The sequence below is a fragment of the Pseudopodoces humilis genome, chromosome 2 (assembly GCF_049639895.1).
Source record: "Pseudopodoces humilis isolate 2021_Gansu_Grassland_sample_001 chromosome 2, ASM4963989v1, whole genome shotgun sequence".
Lineage (NCBI taxonomy): Eukaryota > Metazoa > Chordata > Aves > Passeriformes > Paridae > Pseudopodoces > Pseudopodoces humilis.
Genome location: NC_142201.1, coordinates 94,091,587 through 94,104,329, shown reverse-complemented (window position 1 = coordinate 94,104,329; position 12,743 = coordinate 94,091,587). Strand labels below are relative to the sequence as shown.

Genomic DNA, 12,743 nt, shown 5'->3' with positions numbered 1-12,743 from the left:
GATACATTCCAAGTGTGTCTCACAGGGAGGGCAACTCCACCCCACACCTTGCTGGTCTGTCTCTCATAAACAGGGCACAGCCCTTCATGACAACACTGCAGTCATGCAAGTTATCCCACCACATCTCAGTAATTGCAGAGATCAAAGCCCTTCCACTGCACACACATCTCTAGTTTCTCCATTATATTAGGAAAGGAAATGTGCTTCAAATTTAGAAAGAACAAGGATGTATAAGCATGTGCCCTCCAAGATCCATGGGAAATATTCCTATTGCACTAAACTGGTGGTTCCACAAACTATTCAGGTTCTAAAAACTCATTACTATGAGTAGAAAACCAGAAATGCCATACACAGAAGAGCAATTCCAATTCCACATGGTTCACAGAACAGTTCAGTAAAATACAACTTTATCCCTATTCCAGCAATGCCTGGCCCTGTACAAGCCATTACTCACAAAATGACTCTGCAGCCTCACATAGTTTCCAGTTATATGTAAGTTAAATGTATATATGTATATATATACCAGTTATGTGTAAGCAGTATGCACAGATGTTTTACAGGCACAAGGACAGCACAGCCCCCTCTCCCAAAGCTCCACCAGGCAAGGTGTGGCACCTGAGTGCTGCATCCACCAATGCCTCTCCCTGTCACAGTACCAACACGCAATGGGGTAGCCCAGATCCAGATGGGAGGGTTATGGGATGCTTGCACGCTCTCACAGCACCCAGTATGGATGGGTTTTCTTGTACAGACATGTATGAGACAGCTGTGTGCCAGTGGCATTCTGGCCTGTTTCAGAAATAGAAAATCACTAGGGAAGTGATTTTTCCTCTGCACTCAGCACTGGCGAGGCCACATCTGAAATACTGTGTCCAGTTCAGGGCTCCTCAGTTCAGTAAGGCCATTGAGGTGCTGGAGCAGGTCCAAGGAAGAACAATGGAGCTGATGAAGGGTCTGGAGCATAAGGGTTACGAGGAGCGGCTGAAGGAACTGGGGCTATTAAGCCTGAAGAAAAGGAGGCTCGGGGTGACCTTATCACTCTCTACAGCTACCTAACAGGAGCTTGTAGCCAGGTGGGGACCACTCTCTTCTGGGCAACCAGCGACATAATGAGAAGACACAGCGTTAAGCCGTGCCAGGGAAGGTTTAGGTAGACTTTACTTGAAGAATTTCTTCACAGAAAGGGTGATTAGACATTGGGTTGGACCGCCCAGGGAGGTGGTGGAGTCACTGTCCCTGGAGGTGTTTAAAGACTGGAAGTGCCAGTGGTCTAGCTGACAACACGGCGACAGATGACAGGCCGGACTGGATGATGTCAGAGGCGCTTTCCCCCGATTCCGGGCGCAGACACACGTTCACACCCGGCGCGGGCCCCGCCCCGCCCCAACCCGGCCCGGCCCGGCCCCGCTGGCACTGCGGCGCCGGTGCCGGTCATGGCGGCGGCAGCAGCGCGCCTGTCCCGCGGGCCCGCGCGCGGCCCGCCCGCCCCCGCCTTTGCCCGGCCGCTGGGCTCCGCGCCACCGGGGCCGGCGGGCCGGGGGGCGCGGCGGGCCGCGCTGGCGGCCGCGGGGGCTTTGGGCGGGCTGGGGCTGGCGCTGGGGCTGTGGCGGCGGCAAGCCGCGTTGGCGGCGGCCCGGGAGGACGAGGAGGAGAAGGAGCTGCGGCAGCGGTTCATGGCGCCGCCGGTGAGCGGGCTGCGGGAGCTGCGGCGGCGGCGGCGGGAGCTGCGGAGCCGCATGGAGCTGCTCATCATGGAGACGCAGGCGGAGGTGTGTCGTGCCCTGGCCGCCCTGGACCCCGGCGCCTCCTTCTCCGTTGACAGCTGGGAAAGGAAGGAAGGTACGGGGGAGCCGCGGGGGAGACCGCGGACACCGGCACCCCGGGCTCGGTCATCCCTCGGTGACCCTGACCTGGAGCCTGGCGTTGGCAGGCGGAGGCGGTATCAGCTGCGTGCTGCAGGATGGCGAGGTCTTCGAGAAGGCGGGTGTGAATGTGTCCGTCGTGTCCGGGCTCCTGTCCGAGGAGGCAGCGCGGCAGATGCGGAGCAGGGGGAAGTCTCTGAAGGCCAAGGACGGTAAGGCGTCTAGCGCGCATTGGGATAGGGAATCGGGACCTGTTCACCTGAGTATTCCCGTGCAGGTACTCTGAAAGCAACTTGGCCTTTGACCATGAGGAAGGCCAGACTGATTACAGCTCAAAGGTTTTAATTTGTATCATAGTAATTTCTAATCAGCAAGCCTGACAGGTGGACTTCTATATCCGTAGAAAGCCAGGTACGGGAGTGCTTTTCCCTCTGTCTTGTTGCTATAAGGAATGTATTGTAGGCACAGGTGGCTTCTCAATAATGACACTGTAGCGCAACAGTGAAACAGTGCAGGAATTATGTACCAAAGAGTTGGAGGAAGAAAACCAACAGCACCCGAAGGTTAAAGAAGACTCAATGCACGTTTGTGTAGCAAAGGGTAATTGTGAGGACTGGGGGTGGTAGAAAGCCTTAGCAGTGCCTTATGTTTTGAGTGGTCTTCATCTAGTGGGTTCTTCAAAGTATCATCACATTTTAGAACAAATACCAAAGAAAGAGTTGAGCTAGGTACACCGAAGTGTATGGATGAGAAGTAACTTGCCCACTGATTAATAGTTATGGTGAACCCAGCAAGAGACATTTTCCTGTTGTGGCTTGCAGCCTAAGGGAAAATAGTGATGTTCCTTAAATAGTAACAAAATTATATTTATTGAAAAAGTGAAGGGCTTTCTCTGTGCTTCTTTTTATCTAGGGAAGCTGCCTTTTTGCGCCATGGGTGTGAGCTCTGTTATCCATCCAAAGAATCCTCATGTTCCAACCATGCACTTCAACTACAGATACTTTGAAATTGAAGAAGCAGATGGTAAGGATCATAATCCAATGAGGAATGTAGGAAATGTCTGGCTGCCCAAAGCAAGTGTGAATACCTAGCTGGGGTAAGAGATCAAGAACCAGTACGAGTTTGCTCCCAGCTATGTCAAGAGACACCAGCCCATCTTGTGAAACTGCTGTCTTACAGTTAGGCTCAGTGGTCCAAAATGGTTTTAACTATGTTGAAGTTTGTTTCATCTTTTCCTGAAGTCACTGACCGTCATCCTACCTTGTAGTCAAATCTTTCACTACTGAAGTTTAGGGACACCACTGAAAAATTATTTTGTTTTGTATTGTTAAAGTAGTTGTTTGTTCTTGGTGAACCACTAACAAGAAGTTGCTGTTCAGAAGTTTAAAAGAAAAATGTTGTTGTTTTCCTCTGCTATAGGAACTAAACAGTGGTGGTTTGGTGGTGGGACTGACCTCACTCCAACTTACTTGAATGAAGAGGACGCTGTTCATTTTCACAAGACTCTGAAAGAAGCCTGTGACAAGCATGATCTGAAGTTGTATCCCAAGTACAAGAAATGGTGCGTGGGGGAAGGGGTACTTGGGGGGGAGCAGAAAGCAGCACGGGATGTTGGCAGTTAAGTGTATGTGAGGAACTCTAGGTTCTGCTGCCTTTTGAAAAGTATCAGAAAGCCTAATGAAAATCAGGAGTGTACTGGGATAAAAGGTCATCTAAAGAAATACCTTATTTACAGAATCCTGGATTTTTCAAATCAGAGAGCTGACAACTAGGATCATAAGTCTATTGCCCAAAGGAAAACCAAGCATACTTGTCAAGATTTTGTTGCACTAGGCAACTTAAAATTCCTTTTAGCCTCTGGTGTTAAACTGGGACAAGATTTCTGCCCCGTGGACTTGCACAAATTCTGTTTACAGTGAACTTGTGGTAAATGTGCATGATTCAGTGTGAGCTCTTGGGCCATCATAGCAGTTCTGAAAATCCCACTTTTATTTTTCTGCCTTCAGAAAAGGCCTTTGTGGCCTTTTTATTTTTTTTCCCCCAATTTCTAGGTAAGTAAAGGACCTTATCCTTAATGTAGAAGCTTCATAATTTGATGAAGGTGCATTTTTTCCTCTGGTGACACATTCACTGGGAGTTCAATAGCTCATTTTCTAAGATGCAAACTTTGAATGTTCTTCCTGAACTGAGAGATACAAGTGATGGGATCTTCTACTCTTAAGTGGGAACTTGCTGCTCTATGTTTGATAATGCTATCTGCCACAAGTTGTGTAAGCAGGAAGGTGGGGGTACCCTTTTGTAAGCTCTTAGGTCTTGTCTGAGGACAGGAGATAAAGTGGGTGTTACAGTTTGGGTGGCAGGCACTTTGTAGACAGACACATCTTAGAGCTTTGAGATTACAGTCTTGCTGTCTGAGGATTTTTTGCATGGTAGTTTAGAGAATCTGCCTTAATGGTCATATTCTTTGCAGCCTAAGTAGGTTAGCAATGCCAGCTGCAGGGGGAAGGACACTTCTTGCCACTTTCCTAAAGATAAATGTTATTACATTTACCACATTGTTCACCTGATCTAGGTTTAAGATTTTTGTCAGGCTTATTCCTTTTTATGTTTCTGACTTGGCGTTTTTTCCTAACTCTTCCTGCTATCATAAAATAAAAAACACTGATTGTCCCAGTGAATTAAAAAATAGTGCAGGTTATCTGTTACATCTCCATGTCTCTCTTGTTATGGCCATGCCATATATAATTCTTGAGAACGATTGTGGATATATGGAAAACTGGTCCTGTATGGAAAACTAGTCCTAAAGGAGGGCCAGGTTTTCTTTATGTTGATGGTGTCTGCTTCCTACTTCTCTTTGCTTTCTGCTCCATGTGAAGACTTGCATGTCCAGACAAGGCACTATAAGAAAGATAGGGCTAAGTCATTTAAGTTACAGTAATTTCACAACTAAATACTCCCCATAAATACAAAATAGGTTAATTGCTTTTAGGATAAGCTGCCCTTACTAATTTATATACTTAATGACTCATGAAAAGCCACTGCTATAATGACTCAATTTTCCAAGCTTTTAACTATTAAAAGCCTTTCTCCAAGGAAGGGTGTGGTGACAGTTGCTTTCTTATCTGGTCTTGGGGCCTTAGATTACTTTTGTTTGATGAAGAAAATTCTTTTATCTGAATAGCAGAGAGAATAATTTCTCTTCCAAGTTTGAGTTCATATGAAAGCTGTCCAAATAATTTGGGAACTACATATAATGCTGGGAATGGAATCTATCAAGAGCCCTTAGTTTTGAAAGTTTTGAAATCTGATGTGGCTTTTCTGAATAGGTAGAGGATACGGATTGGATCAACCCACATGGACACATCTGCAGTGGTGTTCAGCGACTTTCTGGTGATGTGTGGCATTACAGAGACCTTTTAACCAGAGCTTTTACTGCTAGTGACATGGGAGTGCTTTCCAGGTGATGCTGCACCATCCTGGCTCTGGGCAGTCAGGGAAACAGTGGGGCACCCAGCCCTGCAGAAACTGACTTGGGGTCACTATTTCACTGGTTCTGTCCTGCAGCATGTAGCTCTTTGGAGTTCTGTTCATGTCTTTTGAATACTCTGGACTGTATTAGTAATCATCTGATCCTTTTTATAGGTGTGATGACTACTTCTATATCAAGCACCGTGGCGAGCGAAGAGGGATTGGAGGCATATTCTTTGATGACATGGACTCTCCCTCCAAGGAAGAAGTATTCCAGTTTGTAAAGAGTTGTGCCAAAGCTGTCGTGCCTTGTTACATTCCCATTGTGAAAAAGCACTGCCATGACTCCTTCACACCAGAGGAGAAGCTATGGCAACAGCTTCGGAGAGGACGGTGAGTACTGGAGGAACAAAAGCACCTGCAGGAGGTGGACTGTGCTGGCAAGAAAATAATATGAGCTAGTTCTCCATGGTTACAGGTTGTGTGGGCCAAAAGAATTTCAGCATTTTTGTGCACAGAACTAATTCTGAAATCCAACACTAGATTTCTAAAGAGGGTGCAAAGAAGGCATTTCCCACTCTCCCATGTTGCAACACAAGCAACCCCCAAAAAATCACTATTTCTTTCCAACTCCTTCAAAAAGCAAAAGAAGCTTCTGCTGTGTAACAGGCAAAGGAATGTGGGTGTGCTTGGTGTCCTGAATCCTTCCCTCTCCCGCAGCCCAGAGGTACTGGATATAGAGCTGCCCTGTCACATGAGGAGCTAAGGGGTGAGGGAATGGTGCTTTCTATTAAGTAATACAGCAAAATCCCAGAAAGTCAGGAAATAACTTGAGTACTTTCAGCTCCTTCCATACATATTTACTCCATCTGATCTTGGCATTGAAATTTCTGTAAAGGAATTGAGGATTCTTGTAAAGGAATATAGAAGGTTGGATTTTCTTCTTCTGGTGTAGTCCAAGGTTACTGTAAAAGACTTAGGAGGATGCTTGTTAATGTCACCAGCTGTTAATGCTGCAAAAGCTTAAGTACGTCGGTCAATACAGTTGTACTCTGTTCTCTATGTCCTGGGATTGTGTGAGTGTATGGAGAAATGAAATTACACATGCTTTGTGCTTAACTAGAGTCTTTAGTTTCTGCCTGTTCTGCAGAGAAATGTGAGACTGGCATGGAAAGAGTGTAAGCATTCAAGTTCAGATCACAAGCCTGCAGGTGTTGGTCACTTAAGCAAGCATCCTTAATTTGGTGGGACTATTCTTGGGAACATTGGGCTTTCAGGATCCAGTCTCTGGACAGGATTTAGCAAACCTGCAAAGTTTAAAAGGGGGAGTAGCTTTTCTGAGTCACAGCCAGGACCAGCTCTTGAGGTCTGTGTATTTCCTTGGGTCTGTTTGCAGGTTATGGGGCTGGGTAAAGCTTTCCATTTCTGCAGATAGAAAAGAGCTTTATCCTTCCTGTATCTTTAAGTACAAACACCCTGTACTGGCTATTGAGATAATCCCTGATGAATTGTCACAGCTCTGTTCCTGGGAGTGCTGGGAGCAGAAAATGGTCTGTTTCATCACTTAAAAGTCCCAGCCAGCACTCTGAAGCTTATGTGTCCTTCAGCATGGAGGATTGCACAGTAGAATTTTTTCTCTGGTTATTTTCAGTACCTTTAAGGCCCCTCTTTATGTCTGACACACCCACAAAGAAGAGAACCACCAAGGTAAACGTGGTGTCGAGCTTGCCAGCAGGGCTGAGGCTTGGGAGGAGTACAGTACAGCACAGGAACCTGCAGACTGCTCTCCTTTGAACAGTTGGTCTGCTCTAGTCTCGTAGCTGAGGTCACTGCTCCCTGTGCTCTGTGGAGTGGCAAGGTCACACGTGCATTCCTGTGCAGAAGATGCTAAAGAGCAGTTGACCCCAACTCAGCAGAAAGACAGACTGATTTTGTTTGAAGCTTGCTAGTTGAAGAAAGCACAGTCTTAATCTACTAATAAACTCTGTTCTTTTCTGTTGCATTTCTTCATTCACTCTTCATTCTCTGCATTAGGTATGTAGAGTTCAACTTGCTTTATGACAGAGGTACAAAGTTTGGCCTCCTGACACCAGGATCAAGAATCGAAAGCATTCTTATGTCTCTGCCACTGACTGCAAGGTAAGGGTGTGGTTGTATGGGGTTGCAGTAGGCACTGTTCTTAGTAAAATACTTAATAGGATTAAATCAAAAGTCTCTCCTGGTCTCCAGTCTCTTAACAGTGGTGAGTTCATGCCTGATACAAGAACTGGACAAGTACAGTTCTCTATTCAGCAAATGCAGATGCTTCTCTGTTGTCCTCACCTTGTTGCCAGTAGTGTGTGGCATAGAGATTTTCTGGAAAAAAAAATTATCATTTTTTATGCTTAGTTCCTAGTGATAGATTTCTTGTTCTCGATATTTTGTTTTTGTTTAGTAGCCCTTAGAAACCATGAGAGCTTCTGGCAGTCCTGCCAAATGTGTGGCAAGGAGCTCCATAGTTTAACTGTGTGTTGTATGAGAAAATACCTCTTTGTTTTCTACTTGAACCTGATGACTTCCTCTGACTTTTCACTGAGTAACATGATTTTCTTCTTGTTAATTTTCCCCATAAGTTTTTATTTTACAGGATTCTAGGGGTTTTTCATTGTCTGTTTTCCAGGCTGACAACTCCTACTCTTTTTAGTCTTTTGTATAGTTGCTCTTCCATACTTTTGCTATAGGCTTAAGTTTTCTGTGCCCTTTCTGAACTGGAGATAAAGAGCAGACAATGTAAGCTGCAAATCTGTATACAAGATGCAGGTGCACTGTGCTGACTGACAGTGGCATAGCAGTGTTTTAATTCATTATTCCTTTCAGAATCCTAATAATCTGTTTGCTGGTTTTGACTACTGCTCAGCATTGACGTGGCTTTTTCATAAAACTGTTATGATGCCAGGGTCTTTTCTGGGCAATAAAATTTAACCCAATCTGTATGCAACCTTTTTCTGTGTCCATCACATCAATCAACAGTGAATTTCACCTGCCATTTTACTGCTCAGTTACTTGGCTAAATACTGTTTTTAACTGTCCTTTTAGGCTTTAACCCATCTTGCTTGCACTTGTGACACCAATAAATTCAGTCATTTACTATTTATTCACACTTTCAGGTTGCTTTTGGGTATGCTGTGTAGTACAGATGCTATCATGAATTCCATGAATTCCCTCTGCTAGGAAAACTGCCTGCTGTCCTGTAACCATGAAGGCAGTGCTGTTCTCCCCATATATCATCATCCCAATGACAACACCTGATGTTGTGTCACTGACCTGGTGTTGTAGCATGTCCTATGTTTTTATTTAATTTCTGGGATTATTTTAATTTGCTCCTTTTCATCAATGTAACTAGCTCACTTCCCAGCATGACTGGGTCATTCCTTGGGCGGGGGGAAAATGGAAGGAGGATGTACCTATCTCTCTGTGACTGCTGACACTTTCCTTTCTCTGTCATGCCTCTTTCAATTGCCTTTTCAATGAAAAAAAGAGATCTTTCACAACTTTTGTTTTTGAAACCAAGATTCAACAAAGACTCATAGAGCTTCCAGTCCAGATTCTGGAAAAAGATCTTGTGTCACTGTCAAAATTCTGTGGGTTCCTTTTTTTCTTCATCTTCCTTGTGATACTAGTGTGTCACAAGAGACTGCTAAAAGATTTTTGCAAATAAACCTGCATGCCTTGGGGGGAATGGGGCACTGCTCTTTCCTTTCTCCTTGTCCTTCCAGCTTTTTCAAAAGTTGATAAAAAGATGAAGCTAACATTTTTCCTCTCTACCCTGTCTACCGCTTGTGATTTGTAACCATACCTGTCACCTCAGCCAAGAGTATCACCTGTATATGTAGCTTTGAATCCTTAGAAAAGGCAACTCCAGTCCAAACAGCAGAAGTGGCTGCCAGCTGGCCTGTCTGAGTGAGTTTCCCCTCTCCTTACAGGTGGGAGTACATGCACAACCCACCAGAGAGCTCCAAAGAAGCAGAAATCCTGGAGGTTCTGCGAAATCCCAAAGATTGGGTGCACTGACAAGAATCATGAAGAAGATGGATTGCTTCCACTGAGCCATTCTGAGAGAACAGGAATGCCAGCAAACCAGCCCATTCAAACTGGTGTTGTGTGGTGTTTCAGTGTGTCTGTTTATACCTCGTGCCTTAATTATGTTGTAGACTTGTTAGAACTTGCAATTGTGTGAACTCATTTAGATTGATGGGCTAATGTTGTCCCCCTGTTGCTGCTGCCTTGTGAAGGACTGGTGAAGACTTCACAGGGCTACTCTGCATGCTTTAGGTGACTGCAAAATGGCAAACTACTGTGATGCGTTCAGGGAAATGAAAGCATTATCTGTGCCTAAATAGCACTGCTTACCCTTATAAAGCGTTGGGATGCTTAAAAACATTTTTTTTTTAAAGAATAAAGGGAATATTTGGTATTATATTAAACCTTAAACTGTACTTTCAAGAAGCTGTGGAAAAGGTGGTACTTAATCACGTGTATTTTGGTGATGTCTTGTTGATTATAGAGAGGGGAAAATGGTTTAAGATGTGCTGGGAGATTGTGGGTTTAGGTCCCAGTGTTACCTCGTGAGAACAGAAGGACGGCTGTCCTTTTGAGGATAAAATCGGCACTGAGCATCTGTGCTGCGATCACGGCAGCAAAACAGTGCTGCTCGGGCCGGCTCCATTGCCAAGGAGGTCGACGGTGGATCAGCACACTGCTTGGTGTTGCCCTAAGGCATCCACCTCTGCCTTCACGCTCCTCCCAGCTTTGGACCGATTGTTGTGTTTCTCAGCACGAACTTCTTCGAGAACCCGGTAGGGAAAAGCAGGTGGAGGACGAATTGCATTTCCCCCTCCTCGAGGGAAAAAAGGAGCAGCTCCGCCTCCCCGTCGGGGAATCGAACCCCGGTCTCCCGCGTGACAGGCGGGGATACTAACCACTATACTAACGAGGAGTTGGATGGAAGGACGTTCTCTCCCCGCCGCCCCGTGCTGCCGCCTCAGCTGCCGCGGGTTCCTGCCGTGCGGGTGGCGGCTGCTGCGGCCCCGTGTCCGGGCAGGGGAGGGAGAGGCTCGCACCCACTGTCCCTTCCTGACCGCCCAAGTCTAGCTTCCTGTTGAAGGGTACCGCGTTCCTTTCCGTGTTACCCCTCCGCCCCAAAAACAAAATAAAGTGATATTCCGCTAAATCAGCTATCTCCTTATGTCCAAGAGGAAAAGGAACGGAATTGGCCCGTACGGGGATCGAACCCGCGACCTTGGCGTTATTAGCACCACGCTCTAACCAACTGAGCTAACCGGCCAACTTCGCCAAAGGCGGACAAGGACGGCCACCCGAGGGACTCCCATGGACCTGCGGCAGCCGCAGCCGCCCTGAAGCATTACCGCCCTCGCTCCTCATAGACATCGCCTCGACGAGCTGTTTCATGGAGCAGGGGTAGAGCAACAAAGGGCACTAACCGGGGTGATGAGCATTCCTAAAACATTGAGACTTTGAGATCTTTCGTTTTGCCACACTTCGCAGCAACCATTCCCGACCCTTCCCCCCCTCTCCATCCTTCCGGCCACGCCGCGGACAGGGGTGCGATGGGAAGAGGATGAAGCAGGAATGCTCCCCGGCCATAAGAGACAAGGCTATCTCCTTGTCGGGGAATGGAACCCCGGTGTCCAGGCGGGGATACTCACCACCCTGTGAACGAGGAGCGAGGCGAGAGCTCCGCTCTCCACGGGGACCCCCAAGAGCCGCCAGCGGGACCCCCGCCCTCCCCTGGCGCCGATGCCGCTCCCAGCGCCGGGACACGAGGAACGGGGAACCCTTCCCCCGGTCATGGCTCATTTGGGTGACTTGTGAAATCAAGGCATTGATCAGAAAAATGCAGAAAATATTTCAGAATTAAATACCTCTGAGTCAGTGAAAAAATTGTAGAGAAAGAGGACATAATCAAATTCCCAGCCCTTTTCTTCACAAACTGTCAGTATAAGTGCTAAATTGAGCTTCTCTCCTTTGTTGTTTCATTTGCCACTAACACGACCTTTCATTAAATACTTCAATAAAAAACATACTAGGAAGTCAAAAATAAGGTAATACCTGCATAGAGAAGCTTGTACAGTACAAGACAATACAAGAGCTTCCTCAATCCCAGGCAACATTTAACACAGACATTCATTCCCACACGCCGCAGAAAAAGATCCCAAAGCTGCCGCTAAAGCAATGACCAATACACGATGTGAGAAGACTGTCACAGATCATGTGTAAGAAAATACAGAGTAAGGAAGGAAAAGGACAGGAGACATCTGACTGAAAAAAAGGCAGAAAAACCCAAATATGCATGGAGATGAAAGAAGCAGAAAGTCCCAAAACAAGGGGGCTTTTTAGAACTGAGACTTCTAAATTGAAAAGGCATCATTTACCAGTGACATCCTGGGCCTTCAAAAAAATGAGCAGTCTATAAAAATATAATTTGATTAGCTGCAGAACTGGAAGAATCTGCAAAAAGTCACATACCTAAACTAACAACCCTGACATGGTCTCAATTCAACAGGTGCTGTTTTCTTAAGCAGCAGCATTCGATCACTAACACTGTGGGACTCCAAGACTGTCTCTATCAGTCCTCAGGAAGTCGAAAAAAAACATTTTAGGAAACAGGACTGAAGCAAGAAAATCACTCCAAAGGCAAGATGAAGAGTGGCTGTTGTAAGCAGGAATATGGATTTTAAACTCTGTCTCATGCTTTCTCAAAAACCCACTTCTGAAGGATTTTGTTAGAATTTCAAGCTCAAGAAGCATCATGACAAAGACCACAGTCAGAGAAGAGAGAGGCTGTAAGGTCCCTTTGAGTTTCTGCTGTTGTGAGTAGACCTCATCTCACTGTAAAATAATTTCAGAGCCGCTGGGATAAGACCTTTTCCAGAGCAGGAGATTGCTCACTGAAGAAAGAACAACTGTGAATTTGTGTGCCAAACTACAATGCAACTGCAACAAAAGGTGGTGTCTTTCTGCAAGAGAAGGGATTGCAGCCCTAACATTATTACCAACCCTGAACTTTTTTTTTTTTAGTCAGTCTTTTAAAATACCATTTTCAAAGAAAATTATGAAATAACTATTCCACTATTATAAAAATGCAAGAAGCACAGTTTGTTTTGGTCCTATAATATATAGTTAATGTGTCATTAGAGTTCAAAATACGTTTCCAAATACATTTCCCAGTTTTTCAGGATAAGAAGGATGCCTAGGGAGAGGTTTACATTATTTTTTCTTTCTGGAGTAAGAAATAAGTAATTGTCTTGTCAACTGTTGCATCAGGAATGTACATGTGAAAAAGATGGTACATCTTTGATGACAGATATTTGTCTAAATGCAAACTAAATGTTTGAAATGCGTGTTTCCTTTTCA

The 12,743-nt window shown here is 45.6% G+C and overlaps 1 protein-coding gene and 2 non-coding genes across 3 annotated transcripts; 1 reads left to right on the top strand and 2 right to left on the bottom strand.

The window, feature by feature from the left end:
- Positions 1-1,433: 1,433 nt before the first annotated feature.
- On the top strand, positions 1,434-9,815 carry CPOX (coproporphyrinogen oxidase). The gene is made up of 7 exons (XM_005524038.3): positions 1,434-1,839; positions 1,931-2,074; positions 2,775-2,885; positions 3,282-3,423; positions 5,505-5,723; positions 7,365-7,469; positions 9,293-9,815. Exons 1-7 carry the CDS (start codon positions 1,434-1,436, stop codon positions 9,378-9,380), a joined length of 1,215 nt encoding a protein of 404 aa, XP_005524095.2. The 3' UTR covers positions 9,381-9,815.
- A 418-nt stretch (positions 9,816-10,233) lies between these two features.
- On the bottom strand, positions 10,234-10,305 carry TRNAD-GUC (transfer RNA aspartic acid (anticodon GUC)). Its single transcript has one exon. It is a non-coding gene; the product is annotated as a tRNA-Asp (tRNA).
- A 274-nt stretch (positions 10,306-10,579) lies between these two features.
- Positions 10,580-10,653, bottom strand: TRNAI-AAU (transfer RNA isoleucine (anticodon AAU)). The gene has a single exon. It is a non-coding gene; the product is annotated as a tRNA-Ile (tRNA).
- Between the last annotated feature and the right edge of the window lie 2,090 nt (positions 10,654-12,743).

What these genes read in the sequence shown, in the direction of transcription:
- CPOX (XM_005524038.3), top strand. Translation starts at nt 1,434, where the DNA reads ATGGCGGCGGCAGCAGCGCGCCTGTCCCGCGGGCCCGCGCGCGGCCCG. An exon ending in GTCTCTGAAGGCCAAGGACG is followed by an intron (nt 2,075 to 2,774) that starts GTAAGGCGTCTA and finishes CTTTTTATCTAG; the next exon opens with GGAAGCTGCCTTTTTGCGCC. An exon ending in TATCCCAAGTACAAGAAATG is followed by an intron (nt 3,424 to 5,504) that starts GTGCGTGGGGGA and finishes TCCTTTTTATAG; the next exon opens with GTGTGATGACTACTTCTATA.